The sequence below is a fragment of the Dipteris shenzhenensis genome, chromosome 13 (assembly GCF_047967505.1).
Source record: "Dipteris shenzhenensis isolate YYH24624 ecotype China chromosome 13, Dip_SZ_1.0, whole genome shotgun sequence".
Lineage (NCBI taxonomy): Eukaryota > Viridiplantae > Streptophyta > Polypodiopsida > Gleicheniales > Dipteridaceae > Dipteris > Dipteris shenzhenensis.
Genome location: NC_141608.1, coordinates 44,080,682 through 44,106,887, shown reverse-complemented (window position 1 = coordinate 44,106,887; position 26,206 = coordinate 44,080,682). Strand labels below are relative to the sequence as shown.

The 26,206-nt window shown below is 42.3% G+C and overlaps 1 protein-coding gene across 1 annotated transcript; it reads right to left on the bottom strand.

Annotated features, from left to right (window-relative positions):
* Window positions 1-343: 343 nt before the first annotated feature.
* LOC147895448 (uncharacterized) lies at window positions 344-25,438 on the bottom strand. The gene is made up of 10 exons (XM_087384122.1): window positions 25,197-25,438; window positions 24,979-25,108; window positions 21,064-21,202; window positions 20,740-20,952; window positions 20,509-20,647; window positions 18,025-18,175; window positions 17,755-17,861; window positions 17,136-17,233; window positions 10,533-10,602; window positions 344-1,135 (listed from the first exon to the last, which is right to left on the bottom strand). The coding sequence occupies exons 1-10, from the start codon at window positions 25,287-25,289 to the stop codon at window positions 1,034-1,036; spliced, it is 1,242 nt and encodes a 413-aa protein (XP_087240248.1). The 5' UTR covers window positions 25,290-25,438; the 3' UTR covers window positions 344-1,033.
* Window positions 25,439-26,206: the final 768 nt, after the last annotated feature.

Below are 26,206 nucleotides of genomic sequence, written 5' to 3'. Positions count from 1 at the left end.
CAAGAGAGTTCCTATTATACATTTCGAGCAAGATCATGTTAATCTTGATCTTCTGAACTGTAGCCAATTAGAGACACACTCAAATGTAACAAGAGAGTTCCTATACATTTCAAGCAAGATTATGTTAATCTTGATCCTCGTGAATCATAGCCAATTTCTATGCACTCACCTTTCGTTTGGCAAAAAAAGTTAAGTTTATTAAAAGAAAAAAATACAAAGAGAAATTTGCAGGCTAAGTTAAAAAAAAAGAGTGCCTCAATGCTTGGATGCACTTGTTAATTCACCAGACTTGTAACCAAAAAAGTCAATCAATTCCATCAGATACCTCTTGAATCTCTTGATGGAATTTAGGAGAAATTGTATAGCTGCAAAAAACAATAAATTGTATAGCTGTTGTTCCTACAGTTACAGATCTCTTATAGCACTCTTACTCGAAGGAGACTCCAAACAAGGATATTGGGCATCAATTAGTTGCCCTCTATCACCTAGCCAGGCCTACTTCCACTAAATGGAAACAGAAATCTGAGATCATCGTTGAATAAATCTCTAAAGTGGCCATATCACAGGATAACCCCAAAAAAGGTGAAAGTGACTTTCCAACCCAACTTGACACAGAGGACAGCAACAGAGTTCATAAATGGCAAAACATCTATGCACTCCCCTTGTAATAGTCCCTATCACAAAGGCTAGGGACGTAAAATCTTCTAGTGACTTTCCAACCTCTAAGACTCCTAAATATGACAATATCACCATAAAAATTGCCCACATCTGAAGATATTATCACTCACAAATAAATAAGTCATCCCAAAAACCGTGAGCTTGAAAACATGGATCACAATATAGCTTGAAAAAATCACAATTTATAGCCTATGCCGCCTTTTCTATAACTCATTCAGTTTGCAATACTAATGTGAAACCCACTATCTACCTAAAGGATAGCAGAAAGGAAGATAATAAGTACAACCAACCGCTCAGATTGGCAAACATGATAATGTACATCCTCATTCCCCAATTATCATCAGGCCTTCCAAATTTAATGGATGGCAGCAGCCTGCAAGGCTTGGGGTAATTCAGTACCCATAGCCCTCGAATTCTGTGCACTCTGCACCATCCGTACAACATTTCCGACATTTTCCTGCACACCCAAAGAAAGGCAAGTTTAGCCTTCATTTTAACAGCAATCTAAAGTGATACGTGCAAATTTACATCAATTAGGTCAAACATTCTTAGGTGTACCAAAGAATATAGCCCAGAATTGCATTACATTCATACCACTTTCTTTTTATTTTAACGAGAGCGATTTGGTGAAGAACACTGGCGGTGAATTAAACATCAATACAATTGTTGCGGATATACAATCTTGCAAATTGATTTTCCTGCTTTCTGAAGAAAGAAGGTAAGAAGAACACGTCCACCCTTCAAGAAAAGGGGGGAAAGAAGGGGGGGGGAGAGAGAGACACACACACACACACACACACACACACAAAAACATACAGAAGATATCGGTACATAACTACCTCCCATTGCCTTAATCTGCTTCCAAAGAGAAACACTTACAAATACTTTCGCACTTCACATAGATTATGAAGTTTCACCTGACAAAGGAGACTGAAACAAAGCTTGTATTTGACAACTATGAGTAGCTGGCCTTGCTATCTCTTGCATATCTCAAGCAGTCCTAAGCTTCTCTGAATATAAAATATATCGCAAGAATGAAGTCAGACATAAATAGACGCAGACATTGGTAAAGGGATACAGGAGAGGGAAGAGGAAGGGGCCAGGATGGAAGGAAGGGAAGGAGATGGAGGGGCAGGGGGAGATTCATGGGCTCATCTAATTTCTAATCACCCATGCACTAAGACCCATACCAACCGCTAGATGTGAAAGTTGACACAGATAGTAATGCGCTATCAAAGATAGTCGGAAAGTAAAATGCTTGACAGAGGAAGAGGTCAAAGCTATACTTCAATATGGCTCTGAGCACAGATCCCACATCTGAATCGTAAAAATGCATCCGGCCTATGATAAAATAAGGGCGGTAAAAACACAACTTAGCCAAGTATTATCCCACTGGCAACACACCCACAGCAAAACAATAACACAAGGGACTAGAATGCTCCTGCTCAAAACACAGTACACCGATTGGCCCCAAATCAGCTAACGCCCCTTGCGGTATTTCTTTATAATGTATTCCTCTGAAAACCCAGTACTGAATCCGTCCTGTAGGCATCCAAATAACAACATAACCTCTGCTTGCAGCCAACTCAGCCAATCATGACAACAAGGGCAAGAGCCTTCTGACAACCTGCCTCCAGCTCTCACATGGAAATCGCCCACATCTCTATCAATCCCTAGGAAAGCAAGGCCAGCACTCAGCCCTTGGCTGTTACGGTGCCCCTCCACTTACAACCACTGGATTGCCATGCACAGCAAGGCTCCACAGCCAACCAATTGAGAGCTATCTCACCGTACAATCACTTATAAAGCAGCTCCAGCCTGGAGTCAGCCCAAAATCTCAACAACCAGCCTTCTACTACCCAGCAACAGACCAACCACGGCATCCACAGCCTGGTTTCTGTTAGAAATCAGCAAAAGACAGGCCAGCCAGCAAAAACACAGCCCGGAAGACCCAAAAAGCAACTCGTCTATATCTATAGGAGCTCCGGAACAGCCAGAACTACCACAAATCAATTCGCCCCTGACCTGGCACACTTCAAAAGCACCTGTGCAGCCCCACAGCCAAATCACTCAGCTACCAAACCTGGAAATCAACTGAAATCACCCCCAAATGAAAATCGCCGTGCTTTCTGGCACCTGGATCAGAGATATTCCCCTCCAGATGAAATCGCTCTTCATCCCTGACATCAGAATCAGCAAGATTCAACCCAGAATGAAATCGCCCTGCCTCCCTTGCCTGGAAAAGGGCAAATTTCAGCCTCAGGTGAAGTTGCCCTGCAAATCCTGCTTCAAAACAGCCTGCAGACCTCTAGGATCAACTCACCCTCTGATCAGATTTGCCCTGGAACAGCCTGGGAGCAACGGAAACCAAATGCAATTCCTTCTAGCACACACCAGAGGGGGCAAATTCTCTTCTTCGACGACTTTTGCATGCAATTGACCTGACCTGGTCCCTAATTGCACCGGAATTGGGCTAAGTTTTGCCCCTGGACACAATTAGCTGATTTTATATATACCGCAGTAAGACGAAAATATATCCAATCATACAAATTTACATATTTTGTTCTTCTAAAGTCCAAAAATCTAGATTTTTAGCTAAAAATAGCGAATGGATTTTCACCACTCTTCTAGGGTCACTAGAAAACTACCCCAAGGCACAATTAATGCACTAACAAGTGCACAACTTCCCTAGGATCACTAGGAATTAATTCCCTGAGCCTGATACACGTATCAAGACTCCCACAATTCCCGTGCTACCAAGGTCCAAGGTATTCACATGTAAATTCAATTACACTAGAATTCACATCTTCGTGACATTACCTCCCTTGACACAAGGCAATTGATCTCGATTGCCACCCACCGAAATACATGTAACAAAAGAATTGATTAGATTTACATATGTTCACATGCATTTCGAAACCAACATTGCATTTACGATTTGTAGAGCCATGGATAACAAATCATACATCATTGTCAAACACATCCAAGTGACAAGTACATTGGTCATAGAAGTCCACGGCACATATACTTTCAGCTCAGTGCCTCAGGTGAAACATATAGTGTCACCAAGCAACTTCTATACCTCTGGGCCTATCTGCGACAATGAGGTGGAGGAACTATCCCTCTCTTGAGTACCAAGCAATACTTTGGACTTGCGCCCTGCTGAACCTGAAGGAGCCTCGACCAAGGTTTTGGCTCAAGCTGAAAAGCTTCGAGATAAAGTGTAAAACATGGGGTACATCTGCCCGCTACCCCTCCTCCAGCCACTTCCCATTCAGTGAAGAATAGTTCTTAAATTTCACCAAGTAGCGACGTGATATTTTACCTCGAACTTTTCTTTCCTCATGCTACAAGATTATCTCAAGAATCATGAGCTCATCCATTTCCTCAACCTCTCGCAGTTCCTCAGCAAGTATATCCTCCGAAAGAGGACCATGGAATGGTTTCAAGACACACATGTAAGGCATTGTGAATTCTCCAACCATCCGGCAGTTCTAACTCGTAAGCCAGATCATTTATCTTTTCAATGACTTTGAAAGGCTCATAGTATCGTAGGCTCATCTTAGGGTACAACCTGTCTTTCTCTCTTCAGTTTTTCAGCGTACCTTTAGCAAAACGCAGCAACACATAATGCTTTCTGTGCATTGCAAATTCTGACGATGCTTATCCACAACCTTTTTCTGCTTCTCTTGAGTCTTTTGAAGAGCGAGCTTGATTTTCCTATAAGCTTCAGTTCTCCACAAACTCATCTACCTTAAAATTTGTATCTTTGGTATGCAATAAGTGAAACTTTCTTCCCTCCTTCAACAATATGAAATGGAGCTTTTTTTGTGGTAGTATGCACCGTACTCCCATTGAGCCTTATGGTCAAAGACATAGCATTTCAAAAGATCCTATACCGTTGAATTTGCTTGCTCTGACTGTCCATCAGTCTGTGGATGAAATGCGGATGAGAACTTCAATGTAGTACCCAAATTGACAAACAGTCCCCTCTAGAAAAGACTCGTCATGCGAGGATCCTTGTCATTGACAATAGATGTCAGCATGTCATGATACTTAAAAGATATGCTACATAAATAATCGTGCCATGTGATCTGTTGTAATTTTCTTCCTAATGGGAATAACTTGCTTATTGAATCAATCAATAATCGTCCAGATTGCATCATATACTTATCCTTTTGGCATGTTAAACGTATCCTGACATACTCTTTCACATCTCGGCTCAAACTAGGCCAATAAAAGTAATGCTCCACCGCTTTGACTATGGCATCAATGCCCCTCCTTCAACAATATGAAATGGAGCTTTTTCTGTGGTAGTATGCACCATATTATTGTATGCGAATTCAACCAAAGGTAAATACTACTCCCATTGAGCCTTATGGTCAAAGACATAGCATTTCAAAAGATCCTATACTGTTGAATTTGCTTGCTCTGACTGTCCATCAGCCTGTGGATGAAATGCGGATGAGAACTTCAATGTAGTACCCAAATTGACAAACAATCCCCTCTAGAAAAGACTCGTCATGCGAGGATCCTTGTCATTGACAATAGATGTCAGCATGTCATGATACTTAAAAGATATGCTACATAAATAATCGTGCCACGTGATCTGCTGTAATTTTCTTCATAACTTAAATACAAATCATAGAAGAGTGCCCTCAAGAAAACCCCAATCTACTCTGTCGTAGGCTTTCTCAAAGCCTTTAACTGCTTGGTCACACACAAGTGGCCATGCATCATTCAAAACCCTTAAGACCATCAAGGTCTTGTCGTTGCCCATTTGATAACTGATAAAAAATCTAAGCAAAATCTTCATGCTAGCAATAGAGACTGAAGATACGTGAATAATCTGAAAAATGGAACATGGACAAGAAGTTTGCCCATCGCATATGCTTTTTCCATAGCTTGGACAGTGTGAGGAAATACTACAAAGATTGATGCTCAGTCTGCACTGTAAAATCAGCTCCCAATAAATAATGCTTCCAAGTACAACCAACATTTCCTTCTCAAAAATCTGCAAATGCTTTTTCAAGAAGCTGTAAAATGCCACTTTCATAAGCCACAACCCGTCCTTCTTGCATCAAGACTGCCCTGATAACATTTTTGCCACATGCATCTACATGAACATGAAAAGCCTTCCGTAAATCGGGCAAAATTAGCACCGGAACTGAAGTGAGCTTTTTTTTAGTGTCTCAAAAGAGGCATTATGCTTCTCAGTCCAAACAAACGGTGTTTCCTTCTTCTACAAAGCATATAGTGAACAAGCAATCTCGATAAAGTGACAAATAAGACGAAGATAATATGAACATAGCCCGAGAAAGCTCCATAACTCATGCAAATTCCTAGGTTGGGACCAACTCCTCATTGCCTCGACTTTAGCTGGGTCCATCCATACCCTATCCTTGGAAACAATATGTCCCTAAAAGTATATCACTTGCATGAAGAATTCACTTTTCTTCGGATTGACGATCAACCTCTGTTTCTTGAGCTCAGCAAATACCATAATAGCCAAATGTTTCATATGCTCAACCTCATTCTTTGAGAACACAATCATATCATCAAAGAACATACCAACAAAAGACATGTACTCCTTCATACGATTGAACGTGGCCGGAGCATTTGTAAGCGCAAAGGGCATCACTAAAAACTCATATAAGCCAAAAGTAGTCCTGAATGTTGTCTTTAACACATCCTCAGTGCGTATACAAATCTTATGATAGCAACTTTTCAAATCTCTCTGTCTGCTTGCCAAATTTTCTTATTGTAATCTTCGAGACTATGGCAGCTAGCTGCATTTAAGTTATGCCAGGCTGTCATAACATCAACCTTGAAGGTCGTGGTCAACCACAAAGCTGAAAATACCTATTTAAACTCTATCCAAGAGGTAGGTGCACTGTTCTGCAACAACAGATTCGTCCACTATCCAAAACCTGGCATGTATGGAGGCCAACTGTGCCACCTGCTTAACAGCTTGCTGTCCCTCCTGTGGCATGGACCCCAAAGATGCTCTTGGATAACCCTTTGACCCCTTTTCCTTTGACGATGCCTTCCGCCCCTTAGACCCTAACGGGCCGTGCATTAATTCTCCAAATCGTGGATTCTGGGTAAGCTGAGTTATGACTCCCATCACTGTAATCATCTGCTCTAGCAGCGAAGCATCCGAATCCGCCTCCTCACCTTCTTGCTTCAGCATCTTTAATAGCGACATACGAGAGCCAAGTTGATTCACTTCAGGCTGCTCGACCGCATATTGATCACCTGCAGCAGTTCCTTCATTGATAGATTGCTCTTCACCAGAGACTTCATCACCCTGTTCTGGGTCATCATCCTCCCACTCATTACTCAATTGAGTATCATTGTGTGCCATAATTCCTGCTCTGGGTCATCATCCTCCCACTCATTACTCAATTGAGTATCACTGTGTGCCATAATTCCTGTATATTACCTTGATGTAATTTATGTCTCAACCAGTAATACTTGCTTCCCCAACACGGCCACGGGTAGGAAAGTTGGTTGTCCCGGCAACGGAACCATGCAACCGGATTATCATAAAATAAGAGCGGTAGAAACAGAACTTAGCAGCAAGTATTATCCCTCTAGCAACACACCCACAGCAAAGCAATAACACAAGGGAGCTAGAATGCTCCTGCTCAAAACATATTACACCAATTGGCGCCAAATCAGCTGACGCCCCTTGCAGTATTTGTTTATTATTTTTTTCTTCTGAAAACAGGTTACAACCAGTACTGAATCTTTCCTATAGGCATCCAGATAACAACATAACCTCTGCTTCCAGTCAACTCAGCCAATCATGAAAACGCAGGCATCCAATCCCAGGGCAAGACCCTTCTGACAACCTGTCTCCAGCTCTCATAGTGGAGATCGCCCAACGATCTCAGCCCCGCCAAGCTGCTACGAATTGAAAAAAGTCCCGTTGCTAGGGCTTCAGCTGTATTTTAAATATAATCAGTTGATGCTAGGCCATTTCATGCACCGATTTGCGCTCAAGGTAATACTTCTCTTGGCGAGGAGAAGGTATTGGCATGCACGATTAGAGCTGTATTCCATAACCCCACATACTTTCATGGGTGCCACACATGCCTAGATACTTAGAATGAGAGGTGAAATCAATGGCAGGACTGTTCAAATGTTCATGGACAGCAAAAAAAAGCCTCCATTTCATCAACACGATGAAGTTGCAAACATTAAAACTTGCAGCCACTGAGATCTACCATGGGTCGAGAATTGAGGTTGGCAAAGGACAGCACATGATAAGCAGGATGTGCACAAATCCGGCTCCAACATACTCATTTGCAAGAGATGTATTCGCCTTGGATAAGTACATGCTTTACAGTTGTTTAAGCCACATAAAAGGAATATTTCCCTTCAGCAGGTAGCCTCAGATTCTGCTAATATATTGCAGATAAGTCTTTGGCAAGCACCCTTTCCTTCTCAAGGCCTACAAAAACTAAGGGGGTAGACTGATAAATCAGCACGAATGGCCTATAAGTAAATTCAAGAATCATAAGATATCTTTCCAATTCCTTTGCCTTTCAACTACATATGCTTATAGCATATGTTCTAATTTTGATTGACCCATTCTACCTATGGATAATCAAATATGCTCATATCAATTTGGTTTCCAATCTATTAAAAAAGTGACTCAATCTTCTTGGGGGGTTTTGACAAAAAATGGGACTAAACCACTGACAATACCTAACATATACCTAGATGAATCCAAGAACATTCCCAAACTCATCCTCTAAAAACACAACATAGTGCAGTTTCAATCTCACGATAGTCACTCATACGATTGAAAACCATAAACTCCTTCACGCATAGCAGGGACTAGCTACTATGACACCCCCACTGATGTCATCAACACCCAACAGTGGGTGTAGACCACACATACAAATCCACACACCCACACATACTTGAGCATCCACTTATACAAAGTCTTCATATTGAGTTTCTGGCGGCACTCCAGAGGTGAAGGGCAGACTCAGCCATGACGAAGGCTAGCACTAAAGGAGAAGGCTAATCAAAAAACAGTCTCTTCATTCAAGCTACAACTGCTTGTGAAGTCTAAACGATTTCATTTTAGTCGCTTCCAAACGAGCATCTAAATCTAGCTGATAGGGCAACGCACCATTTAAGATAGAAAGAATTACACTGACAATACCTGACAGCTTGTATAACTTGGAATATTTTCTAGAGAGAAACTTGCCAAGTTAAGAGTTTTCATAACTCAAACTACTGACAATACCTAACAGCTTGTATAACTTGGAGATGCTTTTCCATTTGCTAAATCGAATCTCTAGTAGATAAACTTTGAAGCAAGCCACCCAATTTGAGACACTTGGATTTATTTTACATAATCTTGGGCATCCTTGCTCTCGCATGTTTGGAAGAATTGCTTATCCATCGTTCAAAAAACATACCCTGAAGCCTAGGCGTTCCACACTTACTCAGGCTGGTTCAACCATTTTATACTTTCCTAACCAATGAGAATCTCTAATTTAGCACCATATAAATAGTATCTCCACATCTTTATGGCATGGATAATAGCAAAGAGCTCTGTCCTTGAACCACCCAAAAACAAAACCGCTATCCGCTTCCACTGCAAATGGTAGATTTGGATTTGCTACCTTTAAAATCAGTGCAATTGCTGTAGTACATTAGCCTTTTGAAACCTACATGTCCCACACTTACTCAGGCTCGTTCAACCATTTGATACTTTCCTGACCAATGAGAATCTCTAATTTAGCACCATATAAATCATGTCTATAAGGCATCCCTTCCACTACAAACGGTGGAATTAGATTTGCTACCTTTAAAATCAGTGCAATGCATTCCATTACCTCAACACTCTCCTTCTCAACCTCTTCCCATATGAATGAGGGGAGGGGATCCTTGCTTGCTGATCTGATGATACAGTACTGTTGTCTGCAGAGGACAATCCTAATTTCCTCTTCAGTGACGGGCCTAGAGAGACACCTAGAGGTGTTTTGCAAGGAGAGAGGTAAGACCAAGGTTATGATCTTCAACACCTCACCGGCAATACTTCATCTACACAGCTTCACTACCAAGGAAAGCCAATTGAGATCGTATCATACACCTTCCTAGGGGCAGTCTTCGCGCGATCAGATTTCACGATCACTCATGCACTACTCAGACAAGGACAGTGAGCTCTCGCTTGGCTAGAGCGGCAGGCTTTCAAGCACACTTCTAGGCCCTCCGGTGGCTGGCTATTTGATACACTTGTGAGGCCGACAGCCATGTATGCATCACCCTTTTGGGGGAGCGACTTGTAGATGGATCTCGTACTAAGAATCCCTCCCCCCACCCCCCACCCCCCCTTTTTGAAATTATTATCAATGAAAGACTAATATCAAGCCCAATTTTCACAATACCAAGATTCACAATTACATCAATAATTTCTTCAACATCAAAGTTTAAGTGGATAGATCATTAATTGTAAACCCTAATAAAAAATGGACAAGTAGCTACTCCTTGTTTATCAAATGAACCACATGCCTTGCTCGCTCTATCCCACTCTCCCCATTCCCCTTCCTCCCCCGCTATATTATACCAATGGTCAACTTTTCACACACATCCCCTCTCCCCCCGCACAAAACTAACAACCCCTATTCCATTTTCTCTTGATAGCTAACAATTTTTTACTTCCCAATCTACTCGTTTGCCTAGACTCTCCCCCCTCTATCAATAAACATGCCATCTTCCACCTACAAGCTACAACCCAAAGGATGCACAAACACACAAGGGACTTATTTGAACTCTACTAGGTGTTCAAGATCAATTAAAAATAAAAAATTGTAGACAATAGAAAATACCTTCCACACTCCTAACTTTGAATAAAGCTCCCTCCATTGAAATGGTCCAAAGACTCTCTCTGTACACCGACTGTACAAAATCAAAAGAAAGAAAAGAAAGTTAAAATTATTATTTTTCAAAGTAGAGATAGCATAAAAGAATAAAGACAAGTCTAGAAGCTCCAAGTATAAACAAGTTACAAATATCACATGATCCTAAAGAAAACATATATGTATGTTTGGGAACTATTGTACACTCAACCTTGTAGAATGTGTTGGGGTAAAGGCACATTGCCACCCTTTTATTAAAGATATGACACCTATGACTGTCTTAAGACAGTCATAGGGTGAAAGCCTAATCCTAATAAAACCTATGAGTTTGTGGTGTGGCTCAACACTTCACACCCACATCTTTTGTGTCTCCCTTTCTCTCACCCTCTCTCCCCGTTGTTCCACTCCCTCACTCTTTCCCTCTCAACTGGTATAAGAGCCTTCACCTCTCCCTCTTCCTCTCCACTCCTGTCTACCTCTCCCTCTACCCCTCCCTATCCCCTCGGGCCTCGTGCCCTCAGCAGCGAGCTCACAGCGGGACAGCGCGCAGGCAGCGCAGCGGGTAGAGCAGGCTGCGCGCGCGGGTAGCAGCACAGCAGCGCGCGCGCACGGCAACGCGCACACATCGCGGGGCAGCGCGGGGGGAGCTCGCATACGGACTCCGTACCGCCGTACGGACACCGTACAGGCGGCCGTACGGTCATTGCGTCAGAAAGGGAAGGAAGGTACAGTTCGAATTCTGGTTTTGGGATTTGTACCCTGCACAAGTACAACAAGTACAGCAAGTACAACCGGTACAAGAGGTACAACAAGTACATCAGGTACAACAAGTTTTTTTTTTTTGGGAAGAAGAAAAAGAGAGCACTCTGCTCTTCACATTCCCGGTTGTTCAGTTCTCAAAACTGTGTGTTGAAGGTACAGCAAGTACCCTCGTGTCCCTCGTGCTTGAGGTGACTAGTACCACAGTGTGTGGTGGTTGCACAGTTATCTTGTTTCGGGAAGGTCAAATGCCTTGATTTTGCAGAGGGCTTTTATGCTTTTGCTGAGTGCAAATCTCAGCTTTTGGGTGACATTTTCAAAGGGCTTTTGCCTGGAAGCTTATGCAGTGTATGCCTTGAGGCAGTGTGGAGCCAGGGTGCCCACATTGGTCTTGTTTCCGCAGTGTATTCAGTGACATTTCCTGCATGTCACATTCTGTGTACGACACTTTGAAAATCTCAATTGAGCCACGCCTGGCCAGGGCGCATCAAGTTTACTCGGTCCCTAACTGTCCATCGTTGACAGTGCTCAAAAGATTTTCTCTTCAGTGTTTCTACGTTGCGATCTATGTTGTTACTGTGTACACAGGGCTGTTTATCCATCACATTGTCAGGTGAAAGTGCCAGGAAAGCGCTGTATTTTGTATGCTACCTCAGTGTTGAGGTGTTTTTCACTTGGTACAGGTGTCAAATCAAGGGGCTTTTGCCCAGATTTTGCTTGTGAGCACTTGAGTTACTGTTTGAGACCTTCAGATGCCTTTTATCCCCTTGGCAGAAGGGTGATTGCTTGGGATTTGTCCCATTCTCTGTTGCAGGTTTGTGACAGGCTGAAGTGTCTGGAGCCTCTTTTCAGTGAACAAAACAGTGTATGACAAGTGGTTTATGCTTATAAAATCAGTGCAATACCTCATCTGAGGTGGGAGAAGTGTCCAGGACAGCGGTGTTTTGTGCTTCGTCAGCTGATGATGCACTGATAAAGCACTTGTGGAACAGCTGCAGCATTCTGAAATTACTGTTTTATGCCTATTTGAGCACGGTACAGTGTGTCAAAAGGTACAGTGACTGGAGGGAAATTTTTCTGTTTTGCTGCAGATTTTTTTTTACAGTAAAAACAGCACTATTGTGAGTGCTCCTGGCTCTCGATAGAGCAGGTTTTTCTGAGAAATCAGAATTTTATTCAGTCATTTTTTACTTACAGGGAGTCAGGTACTTTCCTTATCTGATATGGCATCAGGGGGAAGTGAATCATCAATTCTGAACATAAAGAAATTGGAAGGGGCACACAATTATGCATTATGGGCAGAACAGTGTTTGAATGTACTTCTGTTAAAGAAGATTTCTAAGCCCATAAGGGTGAAGGGTGTCAAGCCATCTGGGATGTCAGATGATGAGTGGGAGGAGCTAGATTTGTCCGCTAGGGCTGCTATCATGCTTACTCTCAGTGATTCTCTTGTGTTCAATGTTCAGGCTGAAAAGACCTCTTATGGCCTATGGCAGAGGCTAGCAGAGTTGTATGCCCAAAAGAGTTCAGCCAGTAAGGTTTATTGGTTGAAGAAGCTGGTTGATCTTCGCATGAAGGAAGGTACAGCTATGACCTCACACTTGAGTGAGTTCAATGCCATCTTTACACAGCTGATTGCACAGGGGTTGAATCTTGATGTTGAGGAGTTCAAGGCTACTTTCTTGTTGTGTACCCTCCTTGAGAGTTGGGACACTTTCAAGACCACCCTGTCTAATTCAAATGTCACTCTTATGTATGCTGATGTAGAAAGCTCTCTCCTTATGGAGGAGATGAGCAGGAAGAATAATGCGGGCAGCAAGTCTTCAAATGCTTTGCAGGTACAGGAAAGAGGCAGGACTCAGCAGAAGGGGAGATCTGCTGGAAAGTCCAAATCCCGCAGTCAGTCCCGAGGCAAAAAGGATATTGAATGCTTTTACTGTGGCAAGAAGGGACATGTGAAGTCTAAGTGCTTCAAGTTCATACGGGATCAGAAAGCCAAGAAGGCTGAGACAAAGGATGCAGGCAGTGGAAGCAAAGGCAAAGGCAAGGCCAAGGCAGATGACTTGGATGCAGTGAATGTTGCAACAGAAAACAGTGAAAGTGACAGGCATGATGTTTTATGCTCTTCTGCTGTAGTTGCACATACATTGGTTATTGATGGCCATGACATGCACACCTGGCTCTTGGATGCAGGTGCTTCTTTTCATGTTACTCCTCATAGGGAGTGGTTTACTTCCTACACAGGTACTCATGGAGTTGTTCACCTTGGGAACAACTATGCATGTCAGATTGCAGGGATTGGCAGTATACAGATAGCATTCCCTGATGGACGCATATTTATGCTTGATGGTGTTCGCCATGTGCCACAAATCAAGAAAAATCTGATTAGCACTGGCTTGTTGGATGACAGTGGTTCCCACACCACATTTGGGGATTCCAAATGGGTGATTACTGATGGCCAGGTTGTAGTGGCTGAGGGTTATAAGAGTGATACCTTGTACCCTCTTTATGTTTCCAGTGTAGGTAATCATGTTGTTGCCATAACCGAGCTGCCAAAGGTTTCATTGTGGCATAGCCGGTTGGGACACATGTCCGTTAAAGGAATGCAAGAACTGTCACATTTGGGTTATCTGCCGTCTCTTTCATTTTCAGATTTGCCTACTTGTGATCATTGCATATTTGGCAAGCATTCTATGACTCCTCATAAGAGGAGAACTCCCCAAAATAGAGCACCGCTTGATCTAGTGCACACTGATTTGTGTGAGATGCCACAGCTATCACTAGGGGGTGCAAAGTATTTCATTACTTTTATTGATGATGCCACACGCAAAGTGTGGGTCTATTTCTTGAAGCATAAAAGCGATGCCTTAGATGCTTTCAAGAAGTTTGTCGCTCAAGTTGAGAATCGGACAGGTCGCAGGCTGAAATGCCTCAGATCCGATAATGGGGGTGAGTATGTGTCACATGCTTTTGTACAGTTTTGCGAAGCTAAGGGCATTAAACAGGAACTCAAAGCCCCTCATAATGCATCTCAAAATGGTGTGAGTGAGCGGATGAATCGAACTATTCAGGAGAAGGTTCGATGTATGTTGTCTTATGCTGCATTGCCCCATGGCTTTTGGGCGGAAGCCGTGCAAACAGCAGTTCACATAATTAACAGGTCGCCGAACAAGGCTTTGGAGTTGAAAGTGCCAGAGGAGGTGTGGTCTGGCAAGCCACCTTCATATAAGCACTTACGTGTGTTTGGCTGCGAGTGCTTTGCTCATATACGCAAAGAACTGCACACCAAACTAGAGCCAAAGTCTTCCAGATGCATCTTTATGGGTTATGGTGATGAAGGTGAAATGGGGTACAGGTTATGGGATCCCGTCAAACGGAAGATTATACGCAGCAATGATGTCATCTTTAAAGAGGATTGTGTACACAAAGAACCCGTGCAACCTGTGGAATACAGGAGGGTTGTTTATGATGATGTCGGACAGCAAAGAATGCCCATTAATATGCAACAGCAAGCTGCCGTAGATAACCCTGTTCAAGAGGGTATACAGGCTGAAAATCAGCCAGACAATTTTGCCAATGATGCACCACTGGATATGCCAGCAAATGGGGCTGTAGAACAGCCGAATATGGTGGTACAGCCACCCATCATGCATGACGAACAGGCTAGACAGCAGCCTAATCCAGAACATTTTGTTAGGAGGAGCACCCGTGTACAACGGCCTCCTGACAGGTTTGTTCCAGGAGCCAATAATGTGGCTGATTTTATCATGATGACAGATTGTGGTGAGCCTTCCAGCTTCAAGGAAGCTATGGGAAGAACAGAGAAAAGAAAGTGGGAGAAAGCCATGCAGTCATAAATGGACTCCCTACTTCAAAATGATACATGGGACTTGGTGCAGCTACCTGCAGGCAGAAAGGTTTTGCCATGCAAGTGGGTTTACAAAGTCAAAGTGGATTCAAATGCTTTACCGAGGTATAAGGCCAGATCGGTTGCCAAGGGATTCAAGCAGGAGAAGGGCATTGACTTTGATGAGATCTTTTCCCCTGTAGTCAAGATGACTACTTTGAGAGCAGTGTTAGCTCTTGTTGCTCATGAGGACATGGATTTATGTCAGATGGATGTGAAGACTGCTTTTCTTCACGGAGATCTCCATGATGAGATCTATATGAGTCAGCCAGAGGGATATGCTGTTAAAGGGAAAGAGCAGCTTGTGTGTAAGCTCAAGAGGAGCTTGTATGGACTCAAACAAGCACCAAGAGAATGGTACAAGAAGTTTGATGCCTTCATGCAGTCCCAAGGGTATCATAGGTGTGAGACCGATCATTGCTTGTACACCAAACGGGCAAAGGATGGCAGTTTGATGCTACTCATTCTATATGTGGATGACATGCTGATTGCCAGTAAATCTCAGCAGGAGATTAGTGCTTTGAAGAAACAACTGCATAAGTCTTTTGACATGAAAGACTTGGGTGATGCAAACCATATTCTTGGCATGCGGATTACTCGTGATAGGTCCAAGGGACTTTTGTTTCTGTCACAGAAGGAGTATATTGACAAAGTACTGCAGAGGTTTAAAATGGAAGGGGGGAAGTCTATTAGTACCCCGTTGCCTCCACATTTAAAACTCAGCAGTAAGGACAGCCCCAGATCAGATGATGATAAGGCTGAAATGGCCAAGGTTCCGTATGCATCTGCAGTTGGTTCTTTGATGTATGCCATGGTTGCCACTCGTCCGGATATTGCTTTTGCGGTGGGAGTCATCAGCAGGTATATGGCAAATCCAGGCAAGCGGCACTGGGAAGCAGTGAAAGGTGTCTTGAGGTATCTCAAGGGTACCAAAGACTTGTGCATATGCTATGGTAGGCAGGATGCATTGGTGCATGGTTTTACAGATTCAGACTATGCAGGGAATGCAGATAACCGGAAGTCTACTACCGGTTATATTTTCATATTTGCAGGAGGTGCTATATCATGGGTGTCTCGGTTGCAGAAATGCGTTGCACTGTCAACCACTGAAGCTGAATATGTTGCAGCCACTGAGGCTTGCAAGGAAGCAATATGGCTTACTCGGCTGGTGGGAGATTTGGGCATTACAGGAGATATGCCAGTTTTGCATTGTGATAGTCAGAGTGCTATCATGTTGGCAAAGAATCCGGTCTTTCATCAAAAGACCAAGCACATAGATGTGAAATACCATTTCATCAAGGAGGTACTGGAAGACAAGCGACTTGAGCTTGTGAAGGTGCATACTGATGATAATCCTGCAGATTTGCTCACTAAGAGCTTGCCTACAGAGCGGTTTGCACATTGCCGCCACATCATGGGATTAGGATGAGACCATTCTTATTTTATGGTCTTGTATACAGTAACTGTATATTGCTGTAATTTTTATTCTTTTCTCCCCTTTAGGCACATTGGCCTTTAGGTGGGAGGTTGTTGGGGTAAAGGCAGAAATTTTATTTCTTGAAATTAAATCCATTTAGAGACCCAGTGGAGCAGGTCGCCTAATCCTAATAAAACCTATGAGTTTGTGGTGTGGCTCAACACTTCACACCCACATCTTTTGTCTCCCCCTTTCTCTCATACTCTCTCCCCGTTGTTCCACTCCCTCACTCTTTCCCTCTCAGAATGAGCCCTTTGCTCATATTCCAATTGTAAGACATACTAGAGGACATGTGAGCGTGCATGTGAAAGAGAGAGAGAGAGAGATTTAAAGACGGTATGGGTATCCAATAGAACATGCTTATCATAGTGTAATGACTTCTTTCTTCAATACCCGCTCCACTGATAATAGTGACAAAGAACAATATTACCTTATAATCACTAGTTGACGCATCTGGTCCATTTTTGCATCCAGCAACTTCGAGCTTATTGCTCGCACTATCCAATACTCAACTTCATCTTGAGGTACCTTCAACATTAAAAACCCACTCACAAACTGTCACAAATTCCCATTGTACCAAAATACATAATGAACAAACAGCTTCGCATTAATAGTGGGAAATACCACAATGCAACATGCAAGAATCATGAGGCACATCCACTATTTATTTACCAAAAAGAATCTAGCATGTTATTCACCTTTCAAAATACACACATGCACGCATGCATGCACAAAATAAACACACAAAATGCTCAATAAAATAACCAAAGGGTCTCACAGCTTTTGGATTAGACCTACAGTAATCATCCAGCAGATACAACAGTGATATCTCAATAACAAGTGTACCATAGCATGTCCTCATACATCAGTAGCAAAAGCGGAAGAGATTCTAGTGCTAAATTACAAGGGTCATATACTAAAACCCATGTAACTGCACAAAGTATAAAATTTAATTGTTCTTGTAATGAAACAGTCTAGGTATCTATACTAGTGACAAATAAAGGAAAATAAAATTCACTAAAAGACACAAGACTGAGAGCAGTCCATACCCGCAATGTGTCTTTTACAACAGCATATGGTATTTCTCGCATCGTAGAGGCCAGATCACTAAGAGACATCAACCTCATCTTTGTAATGCACTCATCATGAGACAGCCCTGTGGATATGACAGTAGGAAAAAATTCAGGTTTTCCAATCTAAGATAAGTGCAAATCCAAAACGAGCTTAGGAGAGCCCCTATTTTTAATCTTTAAAGAGGAAAAAAACAGATTTTCCAATTTAAGTGAAGTTTGCTAACTGAGTTGCAGTCATGTACATACCATAGCTCTTCAAAAGAGTGGAATTCGCTGCCTGAAACTCCAGATAAGCATCGAGTCGCCGCGTCAAGAAAATCTGTAGAAGCCGATAAACAGAAGCGTATTTCCCATCTTTCTCAAGTTGGTATACAGCAGGCATGTCTAGCAAGTCGCACTGCAAGTAAGATAGATCACACAAACAACTATGTGTCATGTGATCAAATCAACAACCATTTTTTAGAACTGCGCTGTGCAAAGATATTGCAAGAAAACAATATAGATAAGAAATCTGAGTGCCCCAAATCAGCAAAAATGAAAGGCCATGTTTCTTCTTAGGCTCAAACATTATGATAATATTCATGTAGACTTGATTTTGACACAGTCCATTCCTGAAGCTCTGAACTAAAAAACCAAGAGCATACAAATCAATGTTTTGGAAAGTAGAGGACGATTTCAGAAGTACGTATACATTTGTGAAAATTCTATGTATACTGAGTATATTGTGAAGGCATATGTTCACGATATACTCCATTCCTAGCACTTTTCCAAGAAGAAAAGAATACTCAACTGTGATTGGAACAGCAATATAACCATTGCTAAATCAAAAGCCAGGTTTGATTTTTGAGTTCTGTAGTGTGTGGACCAAGCAGGTTTAACATACTCAACCATGACAGAAACAGGAATATAGAGCGATGCAAAGTTAAAAGCCAGGATTGATTTCGAATTTTGTAGTGTGCAGAACAGCCAGGTTTAACATGTAGCTGCTGCGTCTTACAAATATCTGAAGTTATGGTACGACAATATAGCAACACATTATACACAATACATCACTGTATAACATTCCACCCTTAAAAGATTCTTCAAACACTCATCACCTTAGTGATATTCATACCATGAGAAATTGGGGAGCACTGCAGGCTATACACAGAGGAGAAATTGGGGAGCACTGCAGGCTATATTCACCTTAGAGAGAGGAGAAATTGGGGAGCACTGCAGGCTATACACAGCGAATTACTAAAGAAAACTATTTTCCCAAGCCAATAATTGTGATTAATTGATACGAGCTAACCTCCGGGGTTTCCAAAACTTTTAAACTAAGAGTAACTTGCAAACAAATCCTGCACCTGGAGAGAGACTCTCTCTCTCTCTCTCTCTCTCTCTCTCTCTCTCTCAATGAGCCCTTTGTCCCGGCCCACAGTGGTTTGTATGAGTTACTTAATTCCATACTTTGTCCCATAGGTCCGCAAGGCCTCCTGCGGACGTCTCTCTCTCTCTCTCTCTCTCTCTCTCTCTCTCAGTGCACCCTTTGTCCCGGCCCACAATGGTCTATATGAGTTACTTGATTCCGTACTTTGTTTCCATACTTTGTTTCTGTACTTTGTCCCATAGGCCCGCGAGGCCTCCTGCGGACATCTCTCGCGAGGCCTCCTACGGACGTCTCTCTCTCTCTCTCTCTCTCTCTCTCTCTCTCTCTCTCTCATGTTATGATCTTCAAATATGCGGCAGCAAAAATCCTACTATTGCAATAAATAGGTAAGACAACATGCAAAAAAACACAAAATGCAAGTATGCTAGACTATGTTATCAGTCATCCTAGATCTGCTCTACCTTTCAAGATACGGTGAACTTGGAATCTGCCATACATACTCTCAAAGACAACTAAATTTCCTCATCGATTGACTCGGATGTTATAAAGTGACTCCCTCATTATGCAATGTTAATGTTTTGCTTACAACCAGCACTTCTCAAATGTTGAGACAGCATTCTATCCATCAGCTTTCTCAAGTGAAATGTCTTGGAAAATCCTTTTCAAGGGTAGCTAGACCATAAATCACCAAAATGGATATTAACATGACCTGCTATACATTGGTGAGATTCACAATAAATGGCAGACGGTGGACCTATCACATTCTGTAACAAAGGGTAAATTTACTTAGTTAGCTTTTAGAATGGTGGGCCTTTTAATGGCTTGTAAATCAATAGTTCTTTTAGTAAGGGGAGCCATAAGTTGCCACGTGGCATCATAGGCTGGCCATCCCATGAGTAAACTTGTTTTGATGTCAAGCCCACACCTATAAAAGCGGCTTTGCTGTACTATGTACTCATTTCATTTCTTAATGCAAACTTGTGGTCACTCATTACAGCTGAAGCTTGAATAGCTCTAAGCTGAACTAGGATGTCTTCTCCTAGCCTAGGAATCCTCTTTCCTAGCCCTGTTGCTAGTGCAGCCCCTCACTAGCTATGGATCTACACACAAGCCAGGTACTTTGAAGGTTCAGCTCTTGAATTTCTGCAACCTACATGCTGTACTTTACCTTTTCATTCATTTGCTGGTATTTTTACATCGTTAGGCTGTGAATTAGACCTAAGCTAGCAGGCTGTAGGCTAGCTTAGTTACACATTCGAATAATCATGTGAAGACTCCAGTGCATCATCCAAAATGTTCAAGAATAGTATCACACTATTGTTTAAAGATCCTACCATACAGTAGTGTACAGCATAACATACCTGGAACATGTCAGGCGCTTTAACAAATTCAACAACAGCCCTAACTGCCTCCTCTTTCGCCTCGCTTAAGGTATGTAGATCCTCACCCACAAATGTTTCAAGATACTTCACAAGGAAAGAGAACGACTCCTTTGATGAGCTGTCAGACAAAGTTTTGTCAGAAATGCAGAATTTATTGCATGACATCTGAGATTAGGAAAATTTATGCGGCCTTTTGGTAGGTTCTAGTACCCTTTGTTATCCTTCAAAATATTAGTGATCCCGAAATAAAGCTCGCGTTTTTCGGTTACCCCTATATTCCACTCCTTGAGAAAAGTGTCCATCCGCTTGAAAGATGGCATAATAAGGTCTGCTACCTTCCCATTGATTGCCAACTTCAGTGCCCGCTTGTACACAAGAAATTTACCATAGGGATTACTGAGTACATTATACAAATTGAAGAGTCTGCAACAAGACAGGGCCACATATTTAATGCTGTTTCATAAAAAATGAAACATAAAATCACCAACCCTCATGCACGGCCTTACAAGGATTCAAATGACCATGGTATCTTACATTCTGAGGCGAATGGCTGGTTTATCGGTAGGATGGGCTGTAATTTTTGTAGTAATCTGGTCAGCCATTGCTAAAGCCTCGTCAGGACTTCCAGCTTTGGACACAAGATTGCATATGACGGCAAAGATACACTCAAGATCTGCCGAACAAAGCAAAATTCAGTCATTGACACTTTGTGACACAAGATTGCAGGACTCCAAAGATGCACACAAGATCTGCAGAATGAACTCAAAAAACAGAAATAATCTCTCTCTCTCTCTCTCTCTCTCTCTCTCTCTCTCTCTCTCTCTCTTGTAGGAATGAGTACCACATAACTGCTTGAATATCAATCTGCTAACCATCTCCTCGAACCCCCCCCTCCTCCTCCTCCTCCTCCTCTTCCTCCTCCATGTCCTCCCTCTCGTCCTCCCCCCCCCCTCTCTATCTCTCTCCGCCCCCTTCATGCACTAGGTGTCTTTGGCAAACCCCATGCTTACTAAAATACGTCAAATAAACAAAAGAGAAAGAAAACAAGCAATAAAGAAGGAAAAAGGTGACTAAGCAAAGAAACAAAATCGACCAAAAAACAGAAATAATCTCTCTCTCTCTCTCTCTCTCTCTCTCTCTCTCTCTCTCTCACACACACACAAAGGAATGAGTACCGCATAACTGCATGAATATGAATCTGCTAAGCATCTCCTCTATCCCACCTTCTCCTCCTCCTCCTCCTCTTCCATGTCCTCCTCCCTCTTCTCTTTCTTCACCTTCTCCTTCTCTCCCCCCCCCCCTCTCTTTCTCCCCCCCGGTCCTGTGAATCGTGATTGGAAAGCCCTTAAGTGAATACTTATACTACCACAACTGACACTATCTTGTTACCTTTTCGCAATGATAAGCAATGGCATTTCCTTGACTACACATTTCAAAGTTGAGAAAATACAATTTTGACTTCAATCAAACTAAGTCAACTCAGCTCAAACTGATCAAATCATCGCAATAAACCTTATTTAACCTCTAGTAAGGCTCAAGTACCATCTACATGCATAATTGAGCTCAATCAACCAAGTCAAAGTTAGTCAACTTTGATCAAGCTCATCAAGCAAGTAAACCTAGGCTTGGAGTGTCTCTCCCTCGTAAAGGGAAACACCTTAAGCAATTAGAATGCATGACTCTGTCTTAGTAGGCTAAAGTTAACACTAGTTATTTTGGGATAAGTGGGTTAAGGTAACCAAGGCACACAAGTATGGTCCTTCACTACTACAACTACCACATGCTTGGTCAAATTTAATGCCCTAGCAGATGCACAAGAGACGTCACAAGATTGTGCACCCGCCGTGCATAAAGGTTGACCAACATTACCAAGAGGTGCTCGAATAACATCTAACCTGACCCATGTGGTTATTTGTGTCCTAATGGTTTTAAAAACATCCAAAGCAAGATAAATATCCAAGGTTAAGTCAACTTTAGGTTAAGTTATGAGTTAAAATTTCCAATATACATGACTAGCTTTGATACTAACGATGCAAAAAATATATGTTTGGGACAGCTCTTAGTAGAACACGAAGATGGAATGCTATATATACCATATTTGGCGCCTACTTGCTATTCCAAATTTTGATATAGGGGAGGACTATGCTCGCAATTTATATAATGCCACAAATAACAAGATATGAGACATGCCAAGAAGGCTCAAGCCTCCTAAAAAGCCAGAGAAAAAACACTCAAGCCTAGACCAATAGAGATCATGCCAATTTGCATGTAGAGTACCGCTGTAATGTACTCACATAATCCAAGAACATGCCCAAACTCATCCTTTCAAAACACAACACAATGTGCAATTTCAATCTCATGATAGTCACTCATAAGGTTGAAAACCATAAACTCCATCACGCATAGTAGGATCTAGCGGCATGTGAATTTGTATGTGTGAGATCATAAGTTATGGTCTACACCCACCGTTGGGCGTTGATGCTATTGGTAGGTACATATACTTGAGCATCCTTTTATACAAAGTTCTTCATAATGAGTTTCTATAAGCACTCCGGAGGTGAAGGGCAGACGCAGCCCCGAAAAAGGCTAGCACTAAAGGAAAAGGCTAGTCAAAAAAGTAGTCCACATTCTCTTCATTCAAGCTACAATAGCTTGTGAAGAGTATCCAATTTCATTTTAGTCTCTCCCAACCAAGCACCTAAGCAAAACAAGTGTGTAGACAATCTAGCTAATAGGGCAACGTTGTATTGCACGATAATTGGGAACCTATTCAAAGACCACTTGCATGGGGTTTTCCACAGATACGGTAAATGAACTCAAACCAATAATTGGGGACCTTTTCAATAAGGCCACTGCACGGGGTTCGAAAGCTGCAGCAAAATGAATATTATTTAGACCATCCACTAGGGGATCCCATGGATCCATAAAATTCTGAAAAAGTTTATCTAGACAAAACATAGCTAAGTTGTCAAGCTCTCACATAGGAGACCAAGTGAGGTAAACAAAGATCCATTGTTGCTTTGACCTTTGTCTAGAATCCCGAGTTACCCCAAAATACACTTGGGCAACTTTACTCGAGGTGGTACATGACCCTTAGATGTCATCCAAAGAGAGTATGTCAGACCTGTAGGAGTTCAGAGTTCCATTACTTCATCGCCACAATACTACAAGTTACAATCCTCCCTTGTTCCTACCTAACTTTATTGGAAGCTTTTTCCTTTTTGGCCCCTGGCAACCACACATGACTAATGCCCTCCTTTACCCGTCCCTATAGAATAAAATCAACTCTCATTGAGCTTCTCCAACAATGCCCCCTCCGTGGAGGTTGTATTAGGCACATGAATCTCAGTAGCCCATTATACACTTCCTTCCCCATTGTGCTACGAGATAGCTTTGGAGAAAATTGAAAAGGTAGCCTACTGTAGTATGGATTATATACCTTTGTAAGACTAGAATAAGTCCAATTATACAAATTTAGATTTTTTGTTGTTCTAAAGATCAAAAATCTACACAGAAAATAAAAGAGAAAAAGAAAGAGAAGAGAAAAGAGGTAAACAAAAACTTGAAAAGGTAGCCTACTTTAGTATGGATTAGTCGTAATAGTACATGGCGTTATTGTAAGTTAACAAAAGTTAAAAAAGGTTGAAGTTTACGACATTGGAATCCCATACATCAGTTGTAAAGTATGCTGTCAATTATTGCTTCCGCTCCCCTTCTCAACCCTCCTTTACTCATACTTGGTATTCTCTACTTCACACTAATCTTGCTCCTTCCTACTTTCTCCCTAGTGTACTCCCCTTTTCTGCTTATATCCCTTCCCCTCCAATCTCTTCACGATAGGATTTTTACACTTTCTTACTATATTTAATATATGGATTGTTAAGGCAGAGCAAAGGCTAAGTGAAGGAGATACTCATGTGGCTTCTTTAACTCACATAGGGAGAAAGATAAGGCTAAGTGAAGAAGATACTCACGTGGCTTCTTTAAGTGACATAGGGAGAAAGATTTAGTACCCCTTATGTTGTGACTTATGGATGATAGTGATTACGTTGGGTATTCCATTCAAGAGCAAAGCATTTGCACGCCCTAAATAGCCGACCTAGAAAGTCAGGAATGCGCATGTATAGAAAGACCTATGCAAAAGTGACCAATACCTACTCCACTGGAACATATGTCCACGATGATATGCTTATGTAGTAATACCTGGTCGACATAGTAGTAGTACGTACAAAAATTAAGGCATCGTTTCGCAGTGACACTTAACGCGCTATGAGACGCACTTCCTAAGTGAAGTGTACAAGTATGAGTATCCAAGAAATAATTATTATAAGCCATAAATTTTTAGTTACAAAGCATCCATCCCCTTGGACACAAACCACCACTCCATACCTTGATACATAATGCTAGTGAAAGTTACAGTAGATCAATGTTAAGGGAAAACGAGGGAACCTTTCTCCTGGGCATTGGCGAAAACAAGATCAAACGAGGTGAGCAACAAAGACACCAGATCCGACCATCGTCCCTCATGCATCAGAGCCTCCGCCTCCGCGCAAATATGTGCTACTTGAGGGTCCGCAACCTGCGAAAGACAAGCGGAGAAGCTTAACAGCAGAAAAAAACGGACAGCAAGGAGGGAAGGGGAGAGGGAGGAGGAAAAGGTGGCGTACATCGGGACCAGCATCAGCCCAGGCCATGTCGGCTGTGAAACGGGCAACGGCAAGAGTGGCATCCTCTTCAGAAGTCTCAACGAGCACCGACATTGCGGAAGAAGACTGACTATGGCGGAGCAAACCTGTGAACTTCTATTGTGCAGAGACTAGGGCTTAGCACAAGCCAGGGGTGTAGATTTGTGAAAAATATTAGCCTCCAGGGTCACTGATTTTTTGGCATTCCCTTTATAGAACGCCTTAAGGGTGTTTACAAGGTGCATTGAATGCATCTCTGGCCACTCAATCTTGCCCGTCCATGATCCGTGGGCACTGCCCATGGTGCGCTAGCCTACACCTACTATCGCCAAGGCATGGTTTGAATATTTAGGTCGTAATGATGTGGAGCATTAATTGCATGCGTCTAAATAAACTTGAGGACACTGATTCCTAACCTCGGATGTAGGCGTTCTAACATAGTCATGTATGTCTTCATGATAGGATTGGAATCGAGGTTCTCAGGTCTAATGTCGTTCTAGTCTCCTTCATATTGAGACATAGTTTGTTGTTTGGATACCAGTAGATGAGTGGGTTATCCAGTAAAGATTTGCTCTCCAAATGGTCCATTGCTAGCTTTTTGAATTGTGCACAAACATTCAGGGAGACGGCGATGATAGATAGCATCTATGTATGGAAGACACTCATTCAAGGATCGCCTTGAGGTACTCGGGGTCATAAGTAATGGTGTATGTTTGATGGAAGCTGTGTTTTTGCCCAGGCATCACACATCATGCACCCTCTATTTTGCCCGATCTCTTCAATGTACATTCGTAAGAAGATGTTAGAAAGGTCACACGGTTGTTTCTACAACTCCCATGATCTTTCAATGTTCGTTGATTTGGTATACATTATTTAGTTATGTCACAAAAGCTACAATAGCTTAGTTCTTTGATCAGTCTTGAGCATGTTGTCTCCCAACTTGCTTGGAGTTGTTCGATCATGATCCAGGATGATGATGTGGCATGCAACCT

Bases quoted from the DNA above. Each gene is read 5' to 3' on its own strand.
- LOC147895448 (XM_087384122.1), bottom strand. From the start codon at position 25,289: ATGTCGGTGCTCGTTGAGACTTCTGAAGAGGATGCCACTCTTGCCGTT. The intron at 21,203-24,978 runs GTTCCCTCGTTT...TTTGTTCGGCAG, and splicing joins CGCCAATGCCCAGGAGAAAG to ATCTTGAGTGTATCTTTGCC. The intron at 20,648-20,739 runs GTACTAGAACCT...TTTGTCTGACAG, and splicing joins ATTTTGAAGGATAACAAAGG to CTCATCAAAGGAGTCGTTCT.